The sequence below is a fragment of the Zonotrichia leucophrys genome, chromosome 8 (assembly GCF_028769735.1).
Source record: "Zonotrichia leucophrys gambelii isolate GWCS_2022_RI chromosome 8, RI_Zleu_2.0, whole genome shotgun sequence".
Classification (NCBI taxonomy): Eukaryota; Metazoa; Chordata; class Aves; order Passeriformes; family Passerellidae; genus Zonotrichia; species Zonotrichia leucophrys.
In genome coordinates this window covers 19,792,824-19,814,186 of record NC_088178.1, presented here as the reverse complement: position 1 = coordinate 19,814,186, position 21,363 = coordinate 19,792,824, and the positions used below count along the sequence as shown (strand labels likewise).

Genomic DNA, 21,363 nt, shown 5'->3' with positions numbered 1-21,363 from the left:
GCCCCGCTCCCGGCCCGCACCCACCTCCCCGTCGGGCCGCTCGGCCGCCGCCATGTCCGCGCGGCCCCGCCCCGGAAGTGCGGCTCTCCCGGGACAACGGGGCGGGACCGCCGCCGCCATCGCCGCCGCTGCCGCTGTCGCCGCCATGCAGGTGAGGGCCGGGGAGCGGGACCGGACTGGGCCGGGCCGAGCCGAGCCGAGCCGAGCCGGGCGCACCCGGGGCTGCCGCGAGCGCGTCCCCGAGCAGCCGGTGCGGTGCTCTGCTGTGCACAGCCCCTTGCTGCTGCACGGCCGTGGGGTGAGCGTGTGTGCGGCTGAGTGCCCCCGTCCCGCTTGAATGAAACGTTGTTAATGGGAAAAGAACCGAATTTTGAAGTGCTGTGAATTTGTGGCATCCGCACTGTCCAAAGAGAAGAGTATTAAGGGCAGGTTGACAGGACAAGATCCACCTCCTTTGGTTTGTTTGAAAGCGCAGCTGGCTGGCCTCAGACTGATGTTCTGGTTGTCCCGCTGGAAAAGAAAGTGAAAACAGCTTGTCCCGCTATTCCTCGTTTATGGGGTTTGTTACATTGTCTCTCCTTGCTTCAGCCACTTAGTCATGCCAGGCTTTTTACTGCTTTTTCACTGTTTGGTTTTTTTAAAGTTTTGGTTTGGTTTGGTTTTTTTTTTTTTTTTTTGGAACTAAGGATATTCATCATCCTCGTTACCTTTATCAGTACATATTCCTACTCTGTTCCTTTGCAGTGGGGGGAACAAGAGTGAGTGACACGTAGTATTCGAGATGTAAAGGAGGGATATATTTATGTGGTGACATAATGATTCTTAGTTTCTGTTGCTTTCCTAATAACTCCTGTGGTCGCCTTTACTTCCTTGACTGCCTTTCCAGGATTGGGCAGATATTTTCATGGGTTACCCTCAGATAATTCTGAGATCTTATAGAGTTAAAACGTTATCAGCTCAGATAATGTAGTTGTATACAGAAAGTCATGGGGTTTTTTTCCCCCTTTGTTTTGCCAGCCAGGATTTTTTTTCTCCTTTGTTTCTCTGCCTGCATTGTTTTACCTTTACCTACTCTGTATTTCACCTTTACCTCTCAGTTACTCCGTATCAGGAGGTCCTTCAGAGCCCTTACCATAAGCCCTACCTTTACTACCTCGGGCCAGTGTAACATTGCTAACAAACTCCTCAAAGTGTCCTCTTGGGGAGGCACAGCGTTCCTTGGAATCGCTGGTCAGACTCACTGGGTGCTTCTTGCACAGCTTGCGTGTGCCTCCAGCTCCCGATGGCTTTGGGAGGAGCCTGGCGAGGGAGGCTTGGAGTGCCGTGCTGCGTGAGAGTGCTCCTTGAGCAATGGGGTTTCATTCATCCTCCTGAGGCCTTCTTGGATCAGCACGGGCAGGGCGCCAGGGCAATGGCCGTGGGTGCGCAGCCTTGCACCTCTGCAGTAAAACGCTGGCTGCCGGCCCGGCCTGTAACGCAGGCAGTAGTTAACCTCCTTGCACAAACGCTGGGCACACAAACTGTTGCAGGCACGTTTCTTAATTGGACAGGAACTGACTAGTCCCGTCGCAAGATGAAGGAGAGTGCTTTTATCTCTAGGTGGAACAGCCAGCAGCAATCTGTTCATGAGTCCACTCCATGGACTGGGGATCACATTTTAATAAGGTTTATTCAGCTGTTTGTTTTAAGGTGGTTAAAGTGAAATGAAGTCCCATCAGTGATTACCGACTTGTCAGAGTACAAATAAAATAGAATAATGTTGTGTTCTCATGAACATGGAAGGTGCCTGATAATCTCTCCATGAAGCTTACCCTGGGCCAGTGTATTTGAACAGAGCAACAACAAACCCAATAGCAAGCATGCCAACGATGTGAGTCACTCTATCTGCTTCTCCAATCGGTATTCCCTTTCTATTATTTGATTGCTTTGTCCCACCCTCCTCTTGGATTATTGTACAGTTCTCAACTTACACGAGCAGTTCCTTAGGGCTGGGACTTTAATTATATTTTGCACAACACTGTCGCATGAGTAAGTTAGAGTAGATATGAGTTTAGAGGGATTTTGCAAGAGTCAAGGACATGCCTTGATGTCTTCAGCAGCACATCCCCAGTCTTGACACTTTGTCTGTCACCAATCCTCCCTCACCCGGAAGGGGATGTCAGTGGGGAAGATTTCTTAAACAATATAATCCCAGCAAAAGGCAGGAGGTGAGGGGTGTGTGTGGGTACAGTGCCAGTCTGTGTCACGGCAGGGCAGTGCCAGGAGGAGCTGCCAGTTTCCTTGGCAGCTGCAGGTGTCACATGGGCAGAAAGAAAGTAAAGAATTACACAAACTGGAGTCTTCAGTAGTCCACGGTCCGGGTAGTCATTTTACAAAGATGTTTTGGATGTTTGACATCACAGCACCCACAGCTGCTTCAGAAAAGGCTGAGGGAAAGCTTACTTTGATCTAGGTTAGCTTAAGTAGCTTACAAAGGTGTCGTGAGCTAGTTTTGATGACTTTGCCTGATGTGGTGAAAAGCAGGTGTAAATGATTGTGTTTTCAGACACTCATCCAGATCTTTAGCAGGACAGCTGGCCAAGCCTTTGTCTCAGGCACAAGTCTCTTGCCTAAGTAGCCTGACCTAACGGAAAGGGATCAGTGTGAAATAATGGGATTTTTGTCTCCATTGCCTCTGCTTTCTCTGAAAAGGAGGCTGCCTGTAGGACAGACTGGATCATGGATGCATGGGTGTGGATTCACAACTTCTTTGTTCTCTTCCCTTGTCTGTCTTGTCTTTTTTTAGAGAGAGGAGAAGCAGCTGGAGCTGACCCTGGAGGCACTCATCAGTCAGGTGGCCGACCTGAAGAACTCCTTGGTCAGTTTCATCTACAAGCTGGAGAACGAGTATGATCGACTCACATGGTAAAGTGTCTCACTGTTGATCACTGCCAGAGCTCTTCAGACTTGGCTCAAAGGATTAATTAAAAAACATTAGCTTCTTGTCCATAGGTTTCAATTTTCTTTTTAAATTTGTGCTGGAGGAACCATTACAGATCTTCCACAAGAAAACCAGTTGAAGTCCATTGGCTTCATGTTGTAGAGTAATTAGAGTCACACTAACACCTTTTAATCCAGACATTTGATGGGAACTAGACTTGCATCTGCAGTGAGTAGGAGTTCTCAAATGAAAGACCTTAGAGACCCACATACACTATAAAATGAGGAATGGTTCTTTCTGCATTTCTTGACCTTTTCTGGCTTTTTATGGCTCTGATATAAACTGAGCTTTTGTGTTTTGCTGATTCTGCTTTGCTGCAGTTTGAGAGCCTTGCAAGATGGCGTTCTCTTCCTGGAGAATATGGAACATAAAGATGTTATAGATGCAGCTTAATAAACTATATGGTAATCTTAGTGTCTGCCACTGCAGCAAAGTTTCCCAGACAAGTTAACATTTATAGTTCACGTTGCAGAAGGCAGGAGAGCTGATGAATCCAGCACAGAAACTAAGATGGAGAGAACCTCCTTGAAAAGATTATCAGTTGTTTAGCTTCATTGTTTCTTAGTCTGGCTAACCAAGCTACAAATGTCTTCTGCCCTGGCTGTACTGCTTCAGAATGAAATTGTTTCTTAGACCTTACTCCGGAGTTTCACTGGGAGAGGTGGTGAAAGGAAAGAATTGCTTCTCTGTGTGTTACTGAAATCCCACACAACTGCCACTTTCAGTGGTACTGCTTGTAATGTCCCTGAGGTATTTGCTCCATTTGAGCCTTTTCCAGTTAGGACTGGGGTTTGTCCACACCTGCATATTCAGCCTAGGTTTTGCTGCTTACTGTCTGGAGCAGACTGATCTGAGGACTGACAGTGTTGTTTCCTTGCTCCTCAGCCGTTTGAGTGAAGAAGAGAGAAGAGCCCTGTGTGACATCTCCTTTCCATGTTCTATCTTCTTTATTTGCTTTTCCAGGCCTTCAGTTCTGGACAGCTTTGCATTGCTCTCAGGACAGCTGAACACCTTGAATAAAGTGCTAAAGCACGAGAAGACGCCGCTGCTGCGGAACCAGGTGATCATCCCGCTGGTGCTGTCTCCAGACCGCGATGAGGAGATCATGGTAAGCATGTCCCCTGAGTATCAGAAAGGGCAGGAAGTACTTCTGTCTGAGAGCTGCTTTGCTGTGGGGTTTTCACCTACAAACACTTGCATTGGATACACTTTACAGGAGGTGTTGCTGTTAATAAATATGTTGCTGTTACTAAACAGGCACAGTGCAAATTCCTAGACAAGTTGTTGAAACTTCCTAAGGCTCCCCAAATCAAGGTTTTCCCTTGATCAGCACCATGGCCTATGCCCTGGTCTGGAGCTGCCTGCTGCTGGGCTGGAGGGAGAGGCTCTGAGTGAGGTTTGTGCCCCATTGCAGAGGCAGACAGAGGGACGTGTGCCAGTGTTCAGCCATGAAGTGGTGCCCGACCACCTTCGAACTAAGCCCGACCCTGAGGTGGAGGAGCAGGAGAAGCAGCTGATCACAGATGCAGCTCGAATCAGCCCTGATGCAGCACAGGTAGGTAAAAGAGGGTTTGATACTTCTGCCTCTTACCCCTAGGGCACGAGATGCCTTTTAACTGCTTCCTCCACCCTTCCATTTGCCAGTTTTCTTTTTCCTCTGTGTCCTTTCCTGTCTGAGATTTCTCCAGCTGACCATAGTTGAGGTTTGATTTCCTCCACAGTTTCACAAGGGTATCCAGTTGGCTGTCCAACTAGTCAGAAGTGAAGGCTGTCCCATCTCCACAGTACCCTCCTGCATTAGCACTGGGCACTCTAAGCTCAGCTACCAGACACTTATATTTGGTTACATGGATCCAGGGAAGGGAAAGCTTGTTCAATTATCTTGCTGATTTGTACTGAGTTGGAGGTATCCTGGCAGTTTCTGACAGTTTTCATTTTGCAGAAACAGATCCAAAGTCTGAACAAAATGTGCTCAAATTTGCTGGAGAAAATCAGTAAAGAGGAGCGTGAATCTGAAAGTGGAGGTATGTCACTGAGGTGGGAGTGGGGTATGGGTCTAAGCAGCAAATTTGAGAGATTAGAGGGAAAAATAGGTATATTGGAGAGACTGAAGTATGGGAAACACAGTTGAGCAGCACAAATGAAAACATTCCAGAAGATGCAAGATTGGCTGTCCTGGAGTTCCCTAATTTGAGAAGGGAGCCTGTGGGTGCAATGTGTTTTCCTTGTGTGACCTGTGCATGGCAGGAAGGTCACTCCAGCCCTTTGACACATCCACCTTTGAGGAGGTGATAAGTATCTGCCAAGAAAATTTCCCAATCAACTTTAATTAATAAAAATAGCTGTGAAAATGCAGCAGCAGTGAATGAGAAACCCTTTAGCTATGTTCTGAAGGAGTCCCCATGTTGGCAGGCTTTTGTGTGATCCTGTCTAGATAATAGGTGCTTCAGGCTCATGGCCAACCTTTTCTGGTTGTGGTGTTCACTATTCCTGGGAGCGCCACACACTACCCAGAAAGGCAGTGGCATTGTTTTTACTCTCATCTTTGACACAGGACCTGAGCACAGGTTCTGTCCACTATCTGGGAATAACAGTGTGTGGCAAAAAGACTTGCAGACACCACCTTGCTTATGAGCTTCCAAAAGGGGGTGTTGCTATTGTTTGTCTGAATCACAGTGTTACCTGCCATAGGATTCAGCATTCAATAGCCTTTAGTGGCAGCTTCTTATGGGCATGGAGGAGTTAGGTCACTCTATCCTCCTTCCACGGGCAGATTATGCTCTGCTCTCAGTGAAAAAGCTCTTGGATCACCAGTGTCCATTGATTTTGCAGCTTCCTTGACCTTGCTGAGACTCCTGTAGGACAGCCTGTAAGAAACTCATCTCTATTGCACGCACTAAAGGAGCCAAAAAGTAAATTCAGGACCAGCTATGCTACTTCTTAGTCCTGATTGCCAAGTCTAAAAATAACTTCCAAACTACCTTCATTTTTTTACAGGTTTACGACAGAACAAGCAGACCTTCAACCCTGCAGACACCAATGCCCTGGTAGCAGCTGTGGCCTTTGGGAAGGGGCTGTCAAACCGCAGACCCCCGGGCTCTGGGGCATCTGTCCAGTCAGGCCAGCCAGGAGCTGGGACCATCATTGCAGGTGCTTCAGGCATGCAGCAGGTGCCAATGACAGGTGCACCAGCTCAGCAGCAGCCAATGCTGGCAGGAGTGCAGATGGCACCAGCAGGACAGCCAGGTAAAGTTCCAGATCTGAGATCAGTTGAAACCCAGGGACCAGGAAAGACAAATGCAGATGTGAAGATTCTTCCCCAGTCACCTTTTAGATGTGACTAAGTATGACGTTCCTTTTGGGCCTTAATGATATGAGTCAGGTTATAATAGAGGAGTAATACCTGTTTAAAATTGGCTCAGAGGGTGAGGTGGATCCCAGCCAACCAGCTTCAGCTCCTTAACTCCCACTGCAATACTGTTTTAATAATAGACTTAGTGAACATAGGAATCAATGTGGAGAGAGATCACAGTGTAGTTTTCAGGGATACTGGAGGTTTTCCTGTGAAATTTAAGTTGTGGGTAGGTAATAAAATGGAGAAGTTTGATGATAATGAGTTATTTAAGGTAAGAAAAGAAAGTTTTCTGTAAAAAGGTAGAAGGATTTCCTATACAAAATGACTTTGCTTAACAGCAGTAGATGACATTTGCATTGAATATAAAGTGAAATACATAGGCATAGAAATTTGACTACACATCCAGCACCTGGACTCTAACCTAGTCACTTGTGTTTGTGAAATACATCTATGATAGAAGAGTTCTGTAAAGGCAACAATTTGGTATTCAGTTGGGGCAGAAATGCAAGCCAAATGCTAGGAATGTCTAGAAAAGGAACAGAGAAACAGGATATCTCTAGGCTATTCTGTAAATCCATTGGGTACCCACATCTGCAATATTATGTTTTGATATCTCCTGTGCTAGTGAGCATAGCTTTGGGCTAGGGAGAAGAAACTGGAAGCACATAAAATCCCAAATTATATACAACAGGCAAATGAGTAATGATTTGCCTCATTTGCAGGAAGCCTCATTTGCCTCCCATGATACAGAAGGATTGGTGAAACTGCACCAATCAAAATGTGGGCTTGTAGATTTAGAATGAAAGGGAGATACTTTTCTGAATGCTAAATAATTACACTGTAGAGCACATTGCCTAGTGTGTGATAGGCAGATAATGTTTATATGAGATGGAAAAAGAAGTAGATAGACTTCTGGATGAAAAATTAGTCAATATCTAATCCTGAGGATACCAACTCTGATTCCTTGACCCTGAGGCACAATATGTTAGAAGCAGAATAGGTATTCTGCAGGGATGTCACTGCAGGCTTGCTCTATTCTGGTATTCCTACTTAAAAATCCTCTGCTGTCAGGAATGGGGTTGGCCTGGGGGACCTGCAGGCTGTATTGTCAGAATGTTTATGTTAATTGAAGTTTAGGATATCCTATATCCTAATTGATGTTTTCTTGCCTGTATATAATGACTGTTGTTCAGATGTGTACTTGAGCAACAGTATTGATCCTAAGTTAAATATGTATTTATGTAAGAGTTAGAAAGTAATTTCCACTGTAATTTGGTAACAAAGAAGACCTCCTGTGATTCCTCCTGAATACCCAGAGATACTGTATCCAGGCTGGGGAGGCAGTCACTTCTGTAGGGCTCGCAGAGAGTGCACTGATAACGAGAGCACTTGTCCAGCCTGTGTGGTAGGGAAAGTACCTCTTGATAAGGGCACTATTCTGCTTTTGATAGTGTCCATAGCTGAGCCTGAAAGAATACAAGAACAAAGTATACCTTTACCACAGTTGCCTATTAGGGATTTTAAGCCAGTGTTTGGTTTGATACCATTGGGTCCAGGAGCCATCAATTTTTGCAGTTCCCGTTTGAATTGCAGTTTTGACTTCTACAACACCCATGGCAGTATGTCCCACAGCTTTATCACATTTTGCTTAAAATCTTTTTGATGTTTGAATATTTTGCTTGATAATTTTATTGCATTTTTCTTTTTTTACCCATGTTGTGAGAAATGGTGAATAATCATTCCTCAGTTACCTCCTCCATACTAGCTTTCATGTTTTGGAAATCTGTCATGTCTCCTTCCTTTATCTATTTTTAGGTGGTTTTCCCTTTGCTAAGTCCTATTCTCCTTATTATGACTTTGTGTGAAAATTATAACTTGGATCTTCTTTTTCACTCTTACATGCACTTTTTCTGGTTGTTCTCAAGGCTGGGAAAACCACAGCCACTCACAGTGTCTCAGCTGTGGGTGAACCATACAGTTTGGTTCACTGTTGCTTTTGGAGTGATATCTAACAGTATTTGTCTCTGATTTTTAGTATCTATCAGTTACTGTTAGATGTCTATCAGTTACCTGTCCATTCATTGCTGGGAGTGACCCACTATGAATATGTTTGAGAAAGTTTAATTATCTTTATTGGTTTAGGCTTTTGCTTATCAAATCTTTTCTCATCCTGCTGCACTATAACTTTAACTTTCAGAAGTTACCCTTTTTTTCTGATTCAGTTTGAAGACACTGAAGGAGTGTTTCTATAATATCTCTCTGTGCTGCTCTTTAATCACTATTTATTTTTCAGATCATCTCAGTTTTGTCTAACACTCTACTTACTTAGTGTAAGCTGCTAGTAAGATGTCTTTGAAGACACTCCCAGTGAGATTGCTATCAGCAGAGAGTAATAATGCCCAAGAGGGTGGATGTGGTTACAAGAAATTATGAAATCTAAGAGAGGCTTAGTAATTTATATATACACCCTGACTATAAATAATGCTGCAGGGAAGGGGCTACTGAGACTCTGAAATGGAAGTGGACACAGTCTGGGGTCTTCTGTGTGTGCTGCTGCCAGCAGCTTCTGTGAGACTAAGTCCAACACTCCTGCAGGACCCTCCTGACAAAGGGAAAGGCTTACTGAGGATGAAAAAGTAATAGAATTGAAGGGGATAGCAGGGGGACACAGGAATTGTCAAGGAGATTTGTCAGTAGAGAAAGATGCAAATTTGTGGAAGAGATTGATCGTGTAGGTCAGAAGCTGAAAGGTTCTGTAGCAATGAGCCTGGAGTGGAACTGAAAAAGCCCAGACAGGGTAGTTGTGAGTCTTGTGTGCTCCTGAGCAAATGTCCTCTCATATTACTGATTTTGCACTACCTTTTCTCTTTTCTCTCTCCAGGAAAAATGCCAAGTGGCATAAAAACAAATATAAAATCTGCCTCAATGCATCCGTATCAGAGATGAGCTGAGATGAACCAGACCCGGGGAACAGCAACATTTGTTACTGCTGCAGGCATCCCACCTGGATTCCTTCTAGGACTTCCAAGTCCCTTCGCATATCCACACACCATATTTGGGAAGACAGGGTTTATAAGGCCCTTCCCTGGATTTTATTTAGTGCTGGGTGGCTTGTGTGGAGCTGCTGCTGACCATGTCTCCTGGACACAAGTACTTCTCTGTTCAGCCAGAGCAGAGGACTTTGCTTCTGGTATGGATGCCATCTTCTCCAGGTCTGTTCTGGAGGATCGCTACCCTTTCCTGATAGAGACCCTGAAGAGCTGCACAGAGCTCCTTTTTTCTGATTGTTCATTTGGTATGTTCTTTCTTTACTCGGTCTTGTTTAATAAAGACCTTGTTATGCTCACTGTGAGACACTGTGTCCATCTCTTGGCTCATAAGGACTCTTATTTCCCTTTGGGTAAGGCTACAGAGCAGCTTCAGTCTAAACCACACTGAAAATGCTGGAGGCCAAGTGCTGGAGCTGCAGGTCTGTGTGTAAAGGGGTGTAGCAGAGTGAGTCAGCAGGGTACAAACATAAGCAGCAACCATCTTGTGCATCAAAAACCAATTATGGCTCTACTCCAGAATGCAAGATACTGGGAAGGACGATTTCAAGGCCCACAGCAAGAAGACAGCACTTGAGGAACAGAAGCTCAGAGCTTTTGTATTCTGATGCTGCAGCAAATCCCAGCTGGATCTGATTTCACTTCTGTGCTTCTCTGCTTCTGTTTTCTATAAAGTTTATTAGCTGCTTCAGGAGTCATTTATCACTTCAGAAAGGTATTTCAATGTGAGCAGGACTGTGACACTTCTGGATGGGCCAGGTTGTGAAGTCTGGCCCATTTCTCTTAGGAACTGAGCAGTGTGAAGCCATCCCTGTTCTACTTTATGCCCTTGAGCTGTAACATATAATCTGCCTAATGAGAGATTCCCGTGAGACAAAAGGGTGGGGACATATGCCGTGGAGCCTGTCAGTACATACAGCACTATCCTAAAGGACAAATGTCCTGCCTATGGTTGCTCTTGCATGGACTTCCTTCTGACTTGTGTTGAAAGCCAGCAGTGTGTTTTACTCAATAGCATCTGTCAGCAATCTTTGGGTGAGGAAATCTCCACTCAGCAGATACAGCCTGCAGCTGCTCCTGCACTGCTTGCCTCTGAGCTAATCAGATCCAGCTTATTTGTGGAGGCTGTGAGCTGTTCTCCCAAAACAAAACCGTCCACAAAGCTGTGACTAGGGCAGTTATTGACCCATTTTGACATGCTGGCCCTTGAAAAGCACTGAGCTGGGAAGCAGAAAGTTGAGCTGGAAGCACAAACAGCTTATACAATAGCAAAGCTGCTCCACTACAAATGAGTCTGTCTGCAGTGGCAGCATCCCCGCCAGACTAGTGCAATTGCTTTTTGGTCCTAATGAATGCAGAGGTCCTGGCTCTCTGGGATGCCACTGACTTCAGCAGGGAACTGGTGTGGAGGTAGGTTACTGGTTCCAGTGTGAGTGGTTTGTGCAAAACCAAGCCTGGCAGCTGGGGAATCAGAGCCTGCAGGGCTATTCCTGTGGCGTGCTGAGAACCATGGGGATGGCTGTTCCCTGCTCTGTCTCATGTCCTTGCTTTGGTTGGAAAGGAAGGCAGAATATTGTATGTGTCAGATCCTTGGCACTCATCATTCATGGAGCCTCAGCTCTAGGATTCTGCTTTGCTTCATCCCCTCAGACTGGCTTCCTTATAAAGCTAAAATGCCTCGGTGCCAGAGCGCAGGGCCAGCAGCTGCCTGGAGCGATTCGGGCAGCCCGGGACACAGGCAGGGCATGGATGCCTGCTGCCCACGCCAGCCTGAGTAACACGCCTCCCAAACCGCCTCCAGTGGGGCAGGCCAGACCTTTCACACAATTGGACTGCAGGGAGGGAAGCACAGGCAGGTTTTTTCCGTAGATTATAAAGCAGGGAGGCTGGCCAGGCTCCCAGCGTAACTTCCTGCATGACACAGGCTGCCTCGAATTAGTTCTTGTGTAAATTAGAGCACTGTTGTTAGGAAAACAGTTGATTTTAAACTGGTGTGTCCCTGCTACAGTGGCTGGTAGGTTGTTCTAGAAACTGTTTTCCTTGTTTCACTTTAGACTGAAGATGCATTTCTTTAATTTCCTTCAAGTCAGTGGATCTTCTCAGGAAGGAACTGAGCCTCTGAGTTGTTAGTACCAGAGGAGTCAGATATTATGATCAAGCTTTCCTGATCCTTTGTTAAGACAGACTGAACTGATGAAAGTCCCTTTTGCTTTAAGGCATATTTTCCATTTCTTGACTCACATCCAAATCTTCTTATGCATCTGTGTCCCTTGGGACACTGGACCAGGACATGCTATTCTAATTGTGGGAATGGGAATTTCAGATGTAGAGCGACTTTAACCTCCTTATCCAGTCGCTGCTAGTATTTGAATGTTTAAACAGGGAACAGGGACAAGCCTTTTACCCATAAAGTTACTGTGGAATTCATGGTCCACTGCTTGTCACTGTGGTCTGCATGTCCAACAGGGATTCACTGTTCCCAGTGCACTGTGTCAGAATAAAAGTGTGACCTGCTGGGTCAGGGCAAAGGCTCAGGCTGTGTCCTGCTGTTGCAGCAGCCAAGTAGGTGATTGGGAAGCACACTTCCTGTGAGCATGGGATGTGCTGCCATTCTGAACTCTTGTGTTTTTTTCCCCTGCCTTATCCAATCCCTTTTGAACTCATCTCTTCCAAGCAGGATAATTTTGGCAGGAAGGAAGCTCAGACCTGGAATGACAGGTGCTGCTAGGGTGTCTGGGCTCCAGTTCAGGTGCAGGAGAGTGATGGAGAAGGGCACAGATTTGTTCTGGCCCCCCAAACCTCCCCTCAGTACCTATAACCAGCTTTACCCTGCTGCAAACACAGGCTCAGTGCCTGCTCCCGGAGGGGAGCAGCTCCTCTCCTGCCTCACACTTGGCCAGGCCACCCATGAGCTTGTTCCTTGACTGCACACACTGCTGTACCAGCTCTCTGATACTGAAGAATGTACCAAAAAATTTATCATGTTAGTCTGACAGGCTTATTGTCTGTAATCCTTGTTGATTGGTATTTACATTTCTCTGCTTTAAGTCTTTATCAATATGATCACATATTTTTTGGTCATTATTTTCCATAGGATGTCTATTGAATAGACACACCTGTTTACTAGGCCATCCTGTTTACTCTTTTAATATGCTGGCATAACATCAACTTGCTTGTTCTCTGGAGCTTCTCCAGGTTTCCTTGTGGTACTGGATCTCAGCATTAATAGTTTGGATGTTTAAAAATGAATGTTATTTTTTAGATGCAGGATACCCAGACTGAAGAGTTTTCAACATTTGCCTTATGCAACTGTTTTTTAACATCCTCCTGAGTTACTGTTAGAGTGGAAAGTGTTTCACCCTCATGACAGGAATGCCTCATCTGGCCTTCTCCCAAATGCAGGAGAGAGATATTTATTGCCTTTCCTTCCTGCCCAGCTACCCACAGGCCCACTGTTCCCAGTCTGTATTGCACATGCAGCCATGCTGGGTCGTGCCCACAGCCTGTCCTGCTGCTGCCCTGGGCTGCATCATCCCTGGGAGCCATGAGGCTCAGAGTGGTGCCACCACTTCCCTGCATCTCTCTGCATCCAGTGATCAGCACGACAAACACCTGCTGCTTGTTTGTTCTCTTGTCCCGTCCCCAAGCAGCGATGTGCACACAGATGTCTTCTGTTTAAACAAGCAAATCATAACATTTTGTTTGTTTTTTTAACCTACAGATCTTTTAAGTTGATGTCATTAAGCCTTTATAGTGGAAGTGAAGTGTGTGAGATGTGAGGGAAGAAGCAACTGAAAATATAGGGGGACAGAGGAGTGAGGGGAACCTCTTCAGTTCCATACCACAGGTAAGGCAGGGTTGGTTTCCATCCTCCTACTAGGATAGGGTTTTTCTGCCAGAAACATCTGGGACCAAAGAAGAAGTCTTGTGGTGGTTGGGTTGAGGAAGCCAGAGCACTTTTTATGCTAAGAAGCAAGATAATGGGGTGAGTGCTGCCAAAGGGTGTTCAGCTAACTTTTTCATCTGCATTGTTTCCAAAGCAGCTTCACCTGCAGTTCACTGAGGAGAGACAAACACGTGGAAACAGCAGCAGAAGATGCATTTTAACTGACCTCTGAAAAGCTCAGAGACTGCTTGGAAGTCAAAGGCACAAGCACAGGGTAAGTGGTCAAGTGTTGGAAACAACTCCCCAGTCTGGGTCTTTGCTTTTCCCTGGGCTCCCTGCATGAGCTTGGTGGTCCCAGGGGAGGAGAGCCTGTCTATGTGACAGCTAGTGCCTACAAATGAATACACAGCTGTTTTCAAAAAATCCCATGGATCTCCTCCTTCCCCCCAAGGGCAATAAATCTTCAACTGTCTTGGACATAAAATGTTACCACTTTGTACCTCACAGAGATGCTGTGGTGGTAAAAGCTCATGCTCAAGAAATGGGATGTTTGGATGTGTTTGTAATACATGCCATAAAAATAGTTCAAGCTGATGTGATTCCACAGTTTATTTATTGTTCCTATGATACTGCAGCTCTCTGGCTGGATCCAGGAACACTGTCTTGGTGGAAACCTGCACTTAGAAATTAATGAAAACCTTCTGCAATTTCCCTAGGGGTAACCCTGTATATAAGCGTAATGCAAAGCATGCTGTCTGGCTCCTCTGAAGGAGAAGCCTTTGTCCTTTTTATATTTTTGGTGTGTGTTTTTTAAAGAAAGGAAATTACTGCATGTATATTTCTGACTGAGATGCATATTTTCTAAAGTCAGGGGTTCAAGAGCTGTAGTTCCTGCTGCAGCTATCTTATCACTGCTGCTCAGATTCTGTCATTGATTTACCTGCTGATTCTAAGCCTTCTCCCTTTGCTACCATTGTGTCCAAGCAGTTTCTGCACTGAAATAGCAGTGGGTGCTAAGTCCAGCCTGGTATGGTAGCTGCTTTCCTCTGAGTAAAGACTGTGCCCCAGGGTACTTTTGCATGAAGTTTTTTATTTGCTGGCCATGCATTGGGGTAAAGGCCGTGCTTTGGGGCTTTGCTGTCTGTGGGTGTTATTTCAAAGCTGCAGCATTTCCCAGGATGTTCCACTTTTGAAGGCAGACCTCTATGCCTGTTGCCAGGTGGCTTTAGTGGGACATGTCTGTCTCCCCCTGCCACCTCCCAATCTTGGGCTCTGCGCACCTTGGCCTGCAGCACAGAGGTGTGCTGCTCCCACGGGAATTTGCCTTTGAAACATGCAGCGGATGTTTATGTGGAGTTTATTTTTGGTACTGAAGTCGGGGTGGTCCTGCTGTGTGATATGAGAGACAGCTCTTGTCTCCTGCTCTGCTGCAGCATCATGGCAGGACTTCAAAGCACTGCCCCAAGAACCCATGGCAGTAGCTAACACAGGAAGGTTTGCATCCCCCTGAGAAACATGTTCTGCATAAGTGAGACTGTGGAACCAATTTTGGCTGTCTTGTTTTTGTGTATTTGGGCTCTATGGACATCACAGCAGTAGAAACAGCATCAATCATCATCATCATCGTTGTCATGATGGCACAGCCTGTTTTGCTCTGTCAGCAGAACAATGCACCTGGTTGTGACTTGATTTCACACGGGGCTGTGCGGGAGCTCCCACGTGTGCAGCTCCCCCCCGCAGCTGGGCAGGAGCCGGGCAGCCCCGGGAGGAGCCAGGCAGCCCCGGGAGGAGGTGGGCAGTCCTGGGGGAGCCGGGCAGCCCCAGGAGGAGCCGGGCAGCACGGGCTGCGGAAGCCCCACTGCAGCTGCTGGGGAAATAATGACTCACAGAATGCTTCTGTGGGTGCAACCACCATTCCACTTAAATGTTGGGATTCACTCACACAGGCAGTAAAACCAATAGGAAATTACTGGAGTGTTCCAACCCACGTTTTGAGCACGCAGCTCCCTCTCCCTTTGCCTCTGTGTCCTATGCTCCCTGGTGTGTCTTGCTGGAGCTCAGGTGTAAGATGCTTGTCCCCTCACACGCATTCAAGGAGGCTATCAACAACACTTTTTGGAGAGGTGAGTATACCTATTACACCTATTACTGGGAGAAACAGTGCAGCCCCTTGCCATGGACACTGCCTCACTGCTACTCTCCCCTTTCCCTGTGCCCCTTGGACCTGCCAGGCAGGTGCAGTGGGCCATGGCAGACCTGCCACAAGTTTTCTTATCCCTCAATTTCCTTTTTCTCCCGACCCACCGTGGGTCTCAGGACAGGTACTTGTGCTGCTGACTGTGCCAGTGGACAACCTCAGAAGCAGAGAAGATGCCAGGCAGGCCAGAGAGGAGAGTATCCCCTGCCAGCCTCCAGCCCAGACAGGCAGGCAAAGCCCAGCCCTGGCTGGAGCTAAACATGGCCTCATTTCATGGCAAAACAATTCCTCTTTGTGCAGCCTGTTCTCCCAGAACAATCCTCTGCTCTGACAATATCCTTTCTATGGCTTAGTCCCTGTGGAGTGACCAGCAGCATGCTCAGCCTGATGCCTGGCAGCTCACACCCCACTGCCCCATGGCCAAGGTGCAGCACCTGCGACCCCTGCCCTGGGCAGCCTCTGCTGAGACTCGTGGCCACTTCAGGTCAAGGCAAAATCTTCTCAGGAAAGTCCCCAGCACAGCCTGAAGCACTTGAGAGGGTTTTTTCTTCTGCCTTTGGTCACTCCATGGAGCTGCATGGCACCTCTGTTCCATAAGTTAGGAGGACAGTCCTGGGACACAGCTGTGGAGCGTGGCGTATGGGTGTCGAGTCACCAAATCTGACTGTGATCCCAACTCCCTGAGTGAAGAAGTCACACAGCTTCACCCAGCTGCTCCCTCAGGCCCCAGGCAGTCTGGGACAGGTTGCCAGAGATTATCAACTCCTGTGGGCTTTAAATCACAGAGGTGAAATGAAATTACTTCGTATGGAAAGGGGACTCTGAGGATGAGTAGGGCCGTGGCTTTCTCATCACCTGCTTTTTCTCTCTTCAGGAGCATGTGCCCATGTGCCCAGCCTTGAAAGGTCCCTGAGAAGGGGCAGTTTTCATGTCCCTACAAGAGACAGAGCTCCCAGAGTTCCTGTGGTCTTTTGCCAAGGTGTGGCCTGTGGCCAGGCACCAACACTTGTACAGTAACCAAGGACTCCTGTTGAGCTACATGTCCTGAAACCTTCCGACCTCCTGACCATTTCCCGCCTCCTGCCAGTGCACTCTGGGCCTTGAGGGGACCACCTCAAGGTATTTGAGGTATTATGGAGTATTTACCATCCCTGTTGCTGTGCAGAGACACTGAAGAATGGGCTTCTCCAAGCTTTTAGGATCCTCAGACACCTTGCTGTGGCTATGGCTCAGCTTCTTTCCCTCCCCCTGCCCCATGATTTGGTGGATTTGAAACAAGCACCATTATTCCATAAGACTATCCTCTAGGACACAGGAACAAGTAAGGATGCTTTAACAGGTCCAGAGTGGGTTGAAACTTCTGGCATGTCTGTGGAGGACCCCAGGGTGCCCTGTATTGCTGGGGTGATGCTGCCAACCCTTGGAAGTGGGTGGCAGGGCTCACACTGGAGAGGCTGCTATGCAGCTGACAAAGAATTCTTGTCTCAGTAGGAAACAACAGTCATGTGTGCTGCCCACCCCAGCTGGCAGGCAAAGTCCAGCAATTAAACACACCGGGGTGAAAGTCTGCTGTCAAAGCTCCAGGGCACCACCACAGTGCCAGCAAGATCCCAGGTGATGCTCACACTGCCCCTTCCATCTCAGGGAGTGCCTTTTTGTAGGTGGCATTTTAATGTAAATCTATACTGTCATGTTTCAGTGGGGCCATTTCGTGCCTGTTGGCTACAGAAATGTTGTGGGTTGTTTGCTGGTAGCTTGAGGGGCTTATGGGGAACTCAGATTCCAGGAATGCAAGCATTTCTTTTGGCTTAAGGGAAGAGAGCAACAGTAATGGGGTACTTGGCCTTTACTGCCACTACAATGTAATCAGCACAAATAACAAAAATTTTTCACAAGGTGAGTCACTTAATCTTGATATCAGCCGTGGAAGGAGGCAACACATCAGCCTGAACACATGCCCAGGCACAGCCTACCTGCCCACCTCCACTTTCTGAAATTGCAGAGTGACATGATGTCATTTAATGGGCCTTCAGGTGCTGAGTAGTGCCATCTCTCACCACTTTTAGTGGCCATAAAAGGCTTTTTTAATTCTCTCAGTATAGACAGAGGTGTTGTAGGAGCATTTCTTGGATGCATTGAGATTGTGAGCAAGTTCAACTTACCATTTTTTCCATGGAGCCACAGAGAAAGTGTGCAGCAATGATTTGTGGTTGATACTGCTTTAGAGCCCAACCTCAGGGAAAGGGAGAAGGGTAAAACAACATTAGAGAGCCAATTTACATTCACTGTTTTTATCTGATCACATGCAAAATTTTTGGTTTTTCAGGATTAAATAGAAAAGGATGGGAGGACCTGTAAATCATCTTTCCACTCCTCAAGTGTATTAAGGTGTGTAAATTTACTATGTGTGTCAAATACATTACTGAAAAATGACAGGGCCAATTGTTTATGTGTTTAATTTCACTGAATTCATTTGAAGTTTTTATTTTCTTTTAGATTTTTTCAAGTAGAATAATGTTAATGTTTTTGCCTAACAAACCTCTCACCATTCAATTGATCAGTATTTTAAAAAATTCATAGCTATAAATTCATTGAACAAGAAAATACAAATTTACTATATAAAGCAGGCATGATAAAAAGGATATTTTAGTTCCCCAGAAAACAAAGATTTTTAGAATTTCTAAATTGTCAAAAAACTGAGAAACTTGACACCTGAAGAGACTGAAACCTCCTTCCCACCCAGGTGCATGGTGAGCCTAAACCAGTCTTCAAGACTGGCACCAGAAAAGGTGCAACACTGCACCAGCATCTCTCATTACATGCAGAAAAAAAATTATCATTACTAATCCCTGAGGTCATAACCTCTCAATGAACTTCATTCCTTTTCCATTGCTTAGTTCTTACAGACCTTCCCATCTGATAGTCTGGTAATTGTGTGCACTGAGGATGGCTTCAGTATTTGTGCCTTCAGCAAGTTACATTAGCCCACGCCTGCTTTTTGCACCAGGGCAGAGCTGTGAGGGGAGGGAGAGGCGCCCTTGGCTCTGCAAGGAGCAAGGAGAAAGCAGGAGACAAGGAGCAGTGGAGGGAACAGTGCAAAGGAGGAATGCAGAGGTTCCCACCCACCTCCATCTGACTGAGTCCCCATGCTAAGAAGGACCAGCAAGACCCTCACTAAAGCTAAAGTGAAAATTTATGTTGTTGTCCAGGATAAGAAATGGAGGAAGGAGCTTAAGCTTTTCCAGACTGGGGTCTGGTGCAGCCCAGGCTGCTGGGAGCCAGCTCAGGTTGTTTCTTGCATTGCAGATGAAGAATTAATGACTTGTAGGGCTGTGCCAGCTGCAGGAGTGGCTAGAGCAGGCAGAACTCCCTCGTGCAGGCATGTGACAGGATCATCTCTGGTCTGGTGGTCCAGACTGTAGTCAGGGTGACACGCTTGGCTGGCTGCAAACAGCCTCTCTCCCCAGATTTCAGCTCAGATGGGCAGGATTCACGATGCAAGCAGAAGATTACTCATCTCTGAAAGATTCTGTCCCAAGACACCTGGGGAAGATCAGGCTGTACACAACAGGTCACACCACTTGTGTCCCCCAACCTCCCTTTTTTTTTGAGGGATTTTCTTTGCTATGTGTTCTTGTGCTACCTTGCTTCCAAAGAAACTGGAAGGCAGAAACCCAGATCCACAACACATACCACATTAGTCAAGTCCTTGCTGGAGGCTGTCCCCAGGGGTTAGGAGGGGACCCTGCATCACCCCTTGGAGAGCACAGCACCAAATCCATGTTCCTGCAGCCCAGGGTGCTCCTGCAGCCCAGGGTGCTCCTGCAGCCTAGGGTCCCTGCTCCAGCTGGAGCTCCTGCCCAGGCTGCTGCAGCACTGCCAACGTGTGGGAAGGGTGAGCACCAAGGAGCCCACACACCTGCTGAGCATGGGAAGTAAACAAAGGCCAATGTGCAGACAAAGGGAACTCATCAAAGCTAGTGAGTGTGAAAAGAACAACAAACTGATGGAGGAGAAGTAAAATGGTGAAATCTACTAGATGTGTTGGAGAATTAAGGAGTGAAGCAGAAGGTGCAATAGAAATGAAAAAACTGATGAGCAAATACCATACAGAAATGATGGATGTGGCAGACACAACAGGGAAGTAGAATCCAGGACCAAGAGAGGAGAAATAAATTGCATTCAGAGCAGAAGAAAAGACAGTGACCTGGAAATTAATTCCAATAGCAGGAAGAGGCTGGGATGTGCAATTTGGGGCTCATTGTTAGAGCCTGACAAGCCTGCCAGCAAGGGTGGATCCAGAGGAGAGAGGAATGCTTGGAGAAAGCTATGTGATGCAGGATACAAGGTGGAAAATAATCCAGTATGAGGGAGTCTGAAGGAATCCATTGATCTGTAATTTCATTACAAACTTTGTAGCAGGGTTTCCATTGAATTGAAACACAAATAAACTAAAAATAATGTTGCAAAATAAAAGAACAAAAAAGAAAAGCAGTGAAGAGTAACAAACAAGGCTGATGCCTATACTTAACAAGGGAGAAAAGCAATCTAGACTGCTTTGTCTCTGCCAGTCTGGTGTTAACAGTATCCAGTTAAAGAGTAACACAGAACACAGGCACGAAATGGAGGATAAAATAACATTTATTTTGTCGACTAACTTGACAGCTTAAAAAAACCCCTTTCTATAAAGCTATAGGCCCTGTGTGTCTTCCAGGGAAGCAGCTCTGAACCTTGGGACCAGTTAGGTAACCATGGTAGGTGTTGGGGGAGAAACAAGCACAGGAATTCCATGTGGGAAGGAGTGGAAGCAAAGACTGAGGAAAGGGAGCATATCAGGACACACAGGTTACTACTGAGGTACTTTGTGGATATTTTTATAAATTATTTTCCTTAAAGACTGGCACAAATATTAGGTGTAACGTGATGAAATCAGAATGTTGTAGTGCATTGACAATGTAGGGGAAAGTAAATGAATGCTGTACCACCAAAAAAGGCAAGAAAGTCACCAGAAGAGACACTGACCTACCTCTGCAAATGCAGCCCTGCCTGTGTCCAGGTGGGAAACTCTCACTAGGTGAGCGCAAGTCTGTAACTGCTCCTGGTCCCCCATCCTCAGGAGAGGAAATGTGAACAGCAGAAAGAGCTACCATGGCATTAGGGGCAGGAACAGTAAGGCAGACTAGTAAGAAAATGCTGGAAAAACTTGTTTAGTGTTCCCTGTAATGGCTGAGAGAGAGATGATTGCAGTCTACAAACACACTGCAGCATGAACACCAAGGCAAGACCGTGGTGAGATAAATTACAACGCTGGCACAGGAATAAGTGTTTATAAACCAGCCGTGCATCAAATTAAGCTGGAAATGAGAAGATGATTCCTAACAATTAGAATAGTGAGTTCTGAAAACGCCTTCAGAGCAGATGAGCGCGACTCAAGTCCCGGGCACTTTTTAGGATGCAGATTGGCCTGGCTGTGGAGGCGCCACAGGACGGAAACCCTCTGGAAACTGCCCGCGGTCCGGACCGGCGTCTCTGGGCTCTGCCCGGTGTCTCCGAAAGCTCGTGGTGCCTGTTGCGGTGTCACGAGCGGGATAAAAGCCTGTGACACCGCAGGTTTACGGACCTGTACTGGTCTCCCTCATGCCGTCACCACCACCCTCGAGCCAGCACTCCACACCGCTCACTGACCCTGCCGCAGCCCTCATCCCTTCCCAGCCATTTTCCACTCTCCCCTCACACCGCTCGGCTCCACAGGCAGAGCCCGCCCGGGCCCTCAAGCCCTCTGCGGTGGGCGTGGCGACGGAACGGGCGGGACGCGATGGGCGCGCTGATTGGCCGCAGCTCTCCCGGGGGTGGGACTCTGCGCTTTCTGCCAATCGGCAGCGGCGAAGGGGCGGGGCT

General features: G+C 46.9%; 2 protein-coding genes and 1 long non-coding RNA gene across 12 annotated transcripts in view; 2 read left to right on the top strand and 1 right to left on the bottom strand.

Moving 5' to 3' along the window:
* Positions 1-59, bottom strand: part of SZT2 (SZT2 subunit of KICSTOR complex) — a 52,862-nt gene extending 52,803 nt beyond the window's left edge. For all 6 annotated transcript variants that reach the window (XM_064719726.1, XM_064719730.1, XM_064719729.1 and 3 more), the window contains exon 1: positions 25-59. In XM_064719726.1, coding sequence (XP_064575796.1) covers positions 25-54 — 30 coding nt within the window. In that variant the 5' untranslated portion in view covers positions 55-59. The remainder of the gene's footprint in view (positions 1-24) is intronic.
* MED8 (mediator complex subunit 8) lies at positions 20-9,687 on the top strand. Of its 4 annotated transcripts, none has more exons than XM_064719735.1 (7): positions 20-151; positions 2,786-2,904; positions 3,944-4,088; positions 4,395-4,535; positions 4,923-5,004; positions 5,978-6,226; positions 9,217-9,687. In XM_064719735.1, the coding sequence occupies exons 1-7, from the start codon at positions 53-55 to the stop codon at positions 9,279-9,281; spliced, it is 900 nt and encodes a 299-aa protein (XP_064575805.1). In that variant the 5' UTR covers positions 20-52; the 3' UTR covers positions 9,282-9,687. The 4 variants fall into 4 exon arrangements, with proteins under 4 accessions (XP_064575805.1, XP_064575808.1, XP_064575807.1 ...); XM_064719738.1 differs by lacking the exon at positions 20-151 and adding an exon at positions 152-298; XM_064719737.1 differs by lacking the exon at positions 20-151 and adding an exon at positions 206-559.
* Positions 9,688-10,093: 406 nt separating this feature from the next.
* LOC135450987 (uncharacterized) lies at positions 10,094-13,790 on the top strand. 2 transcript variants are annotated; one of them, XR_010441190.1, is made up of 3 exons: positions 10,094-10,792; positions 13,104-13,229; positions 13,426-13,790. It is a non-coding gene; the product is annotated as an uncharacterized LOC135450987 (long non-coding RNA). The 2 variants fall into 2 exon arrangements; XR_010441189.1 differs by having other exon boundaries at positions 13,423-13,790.
* Positions 13,791-21,363: the final 7,573 nt, after the last annotated feature.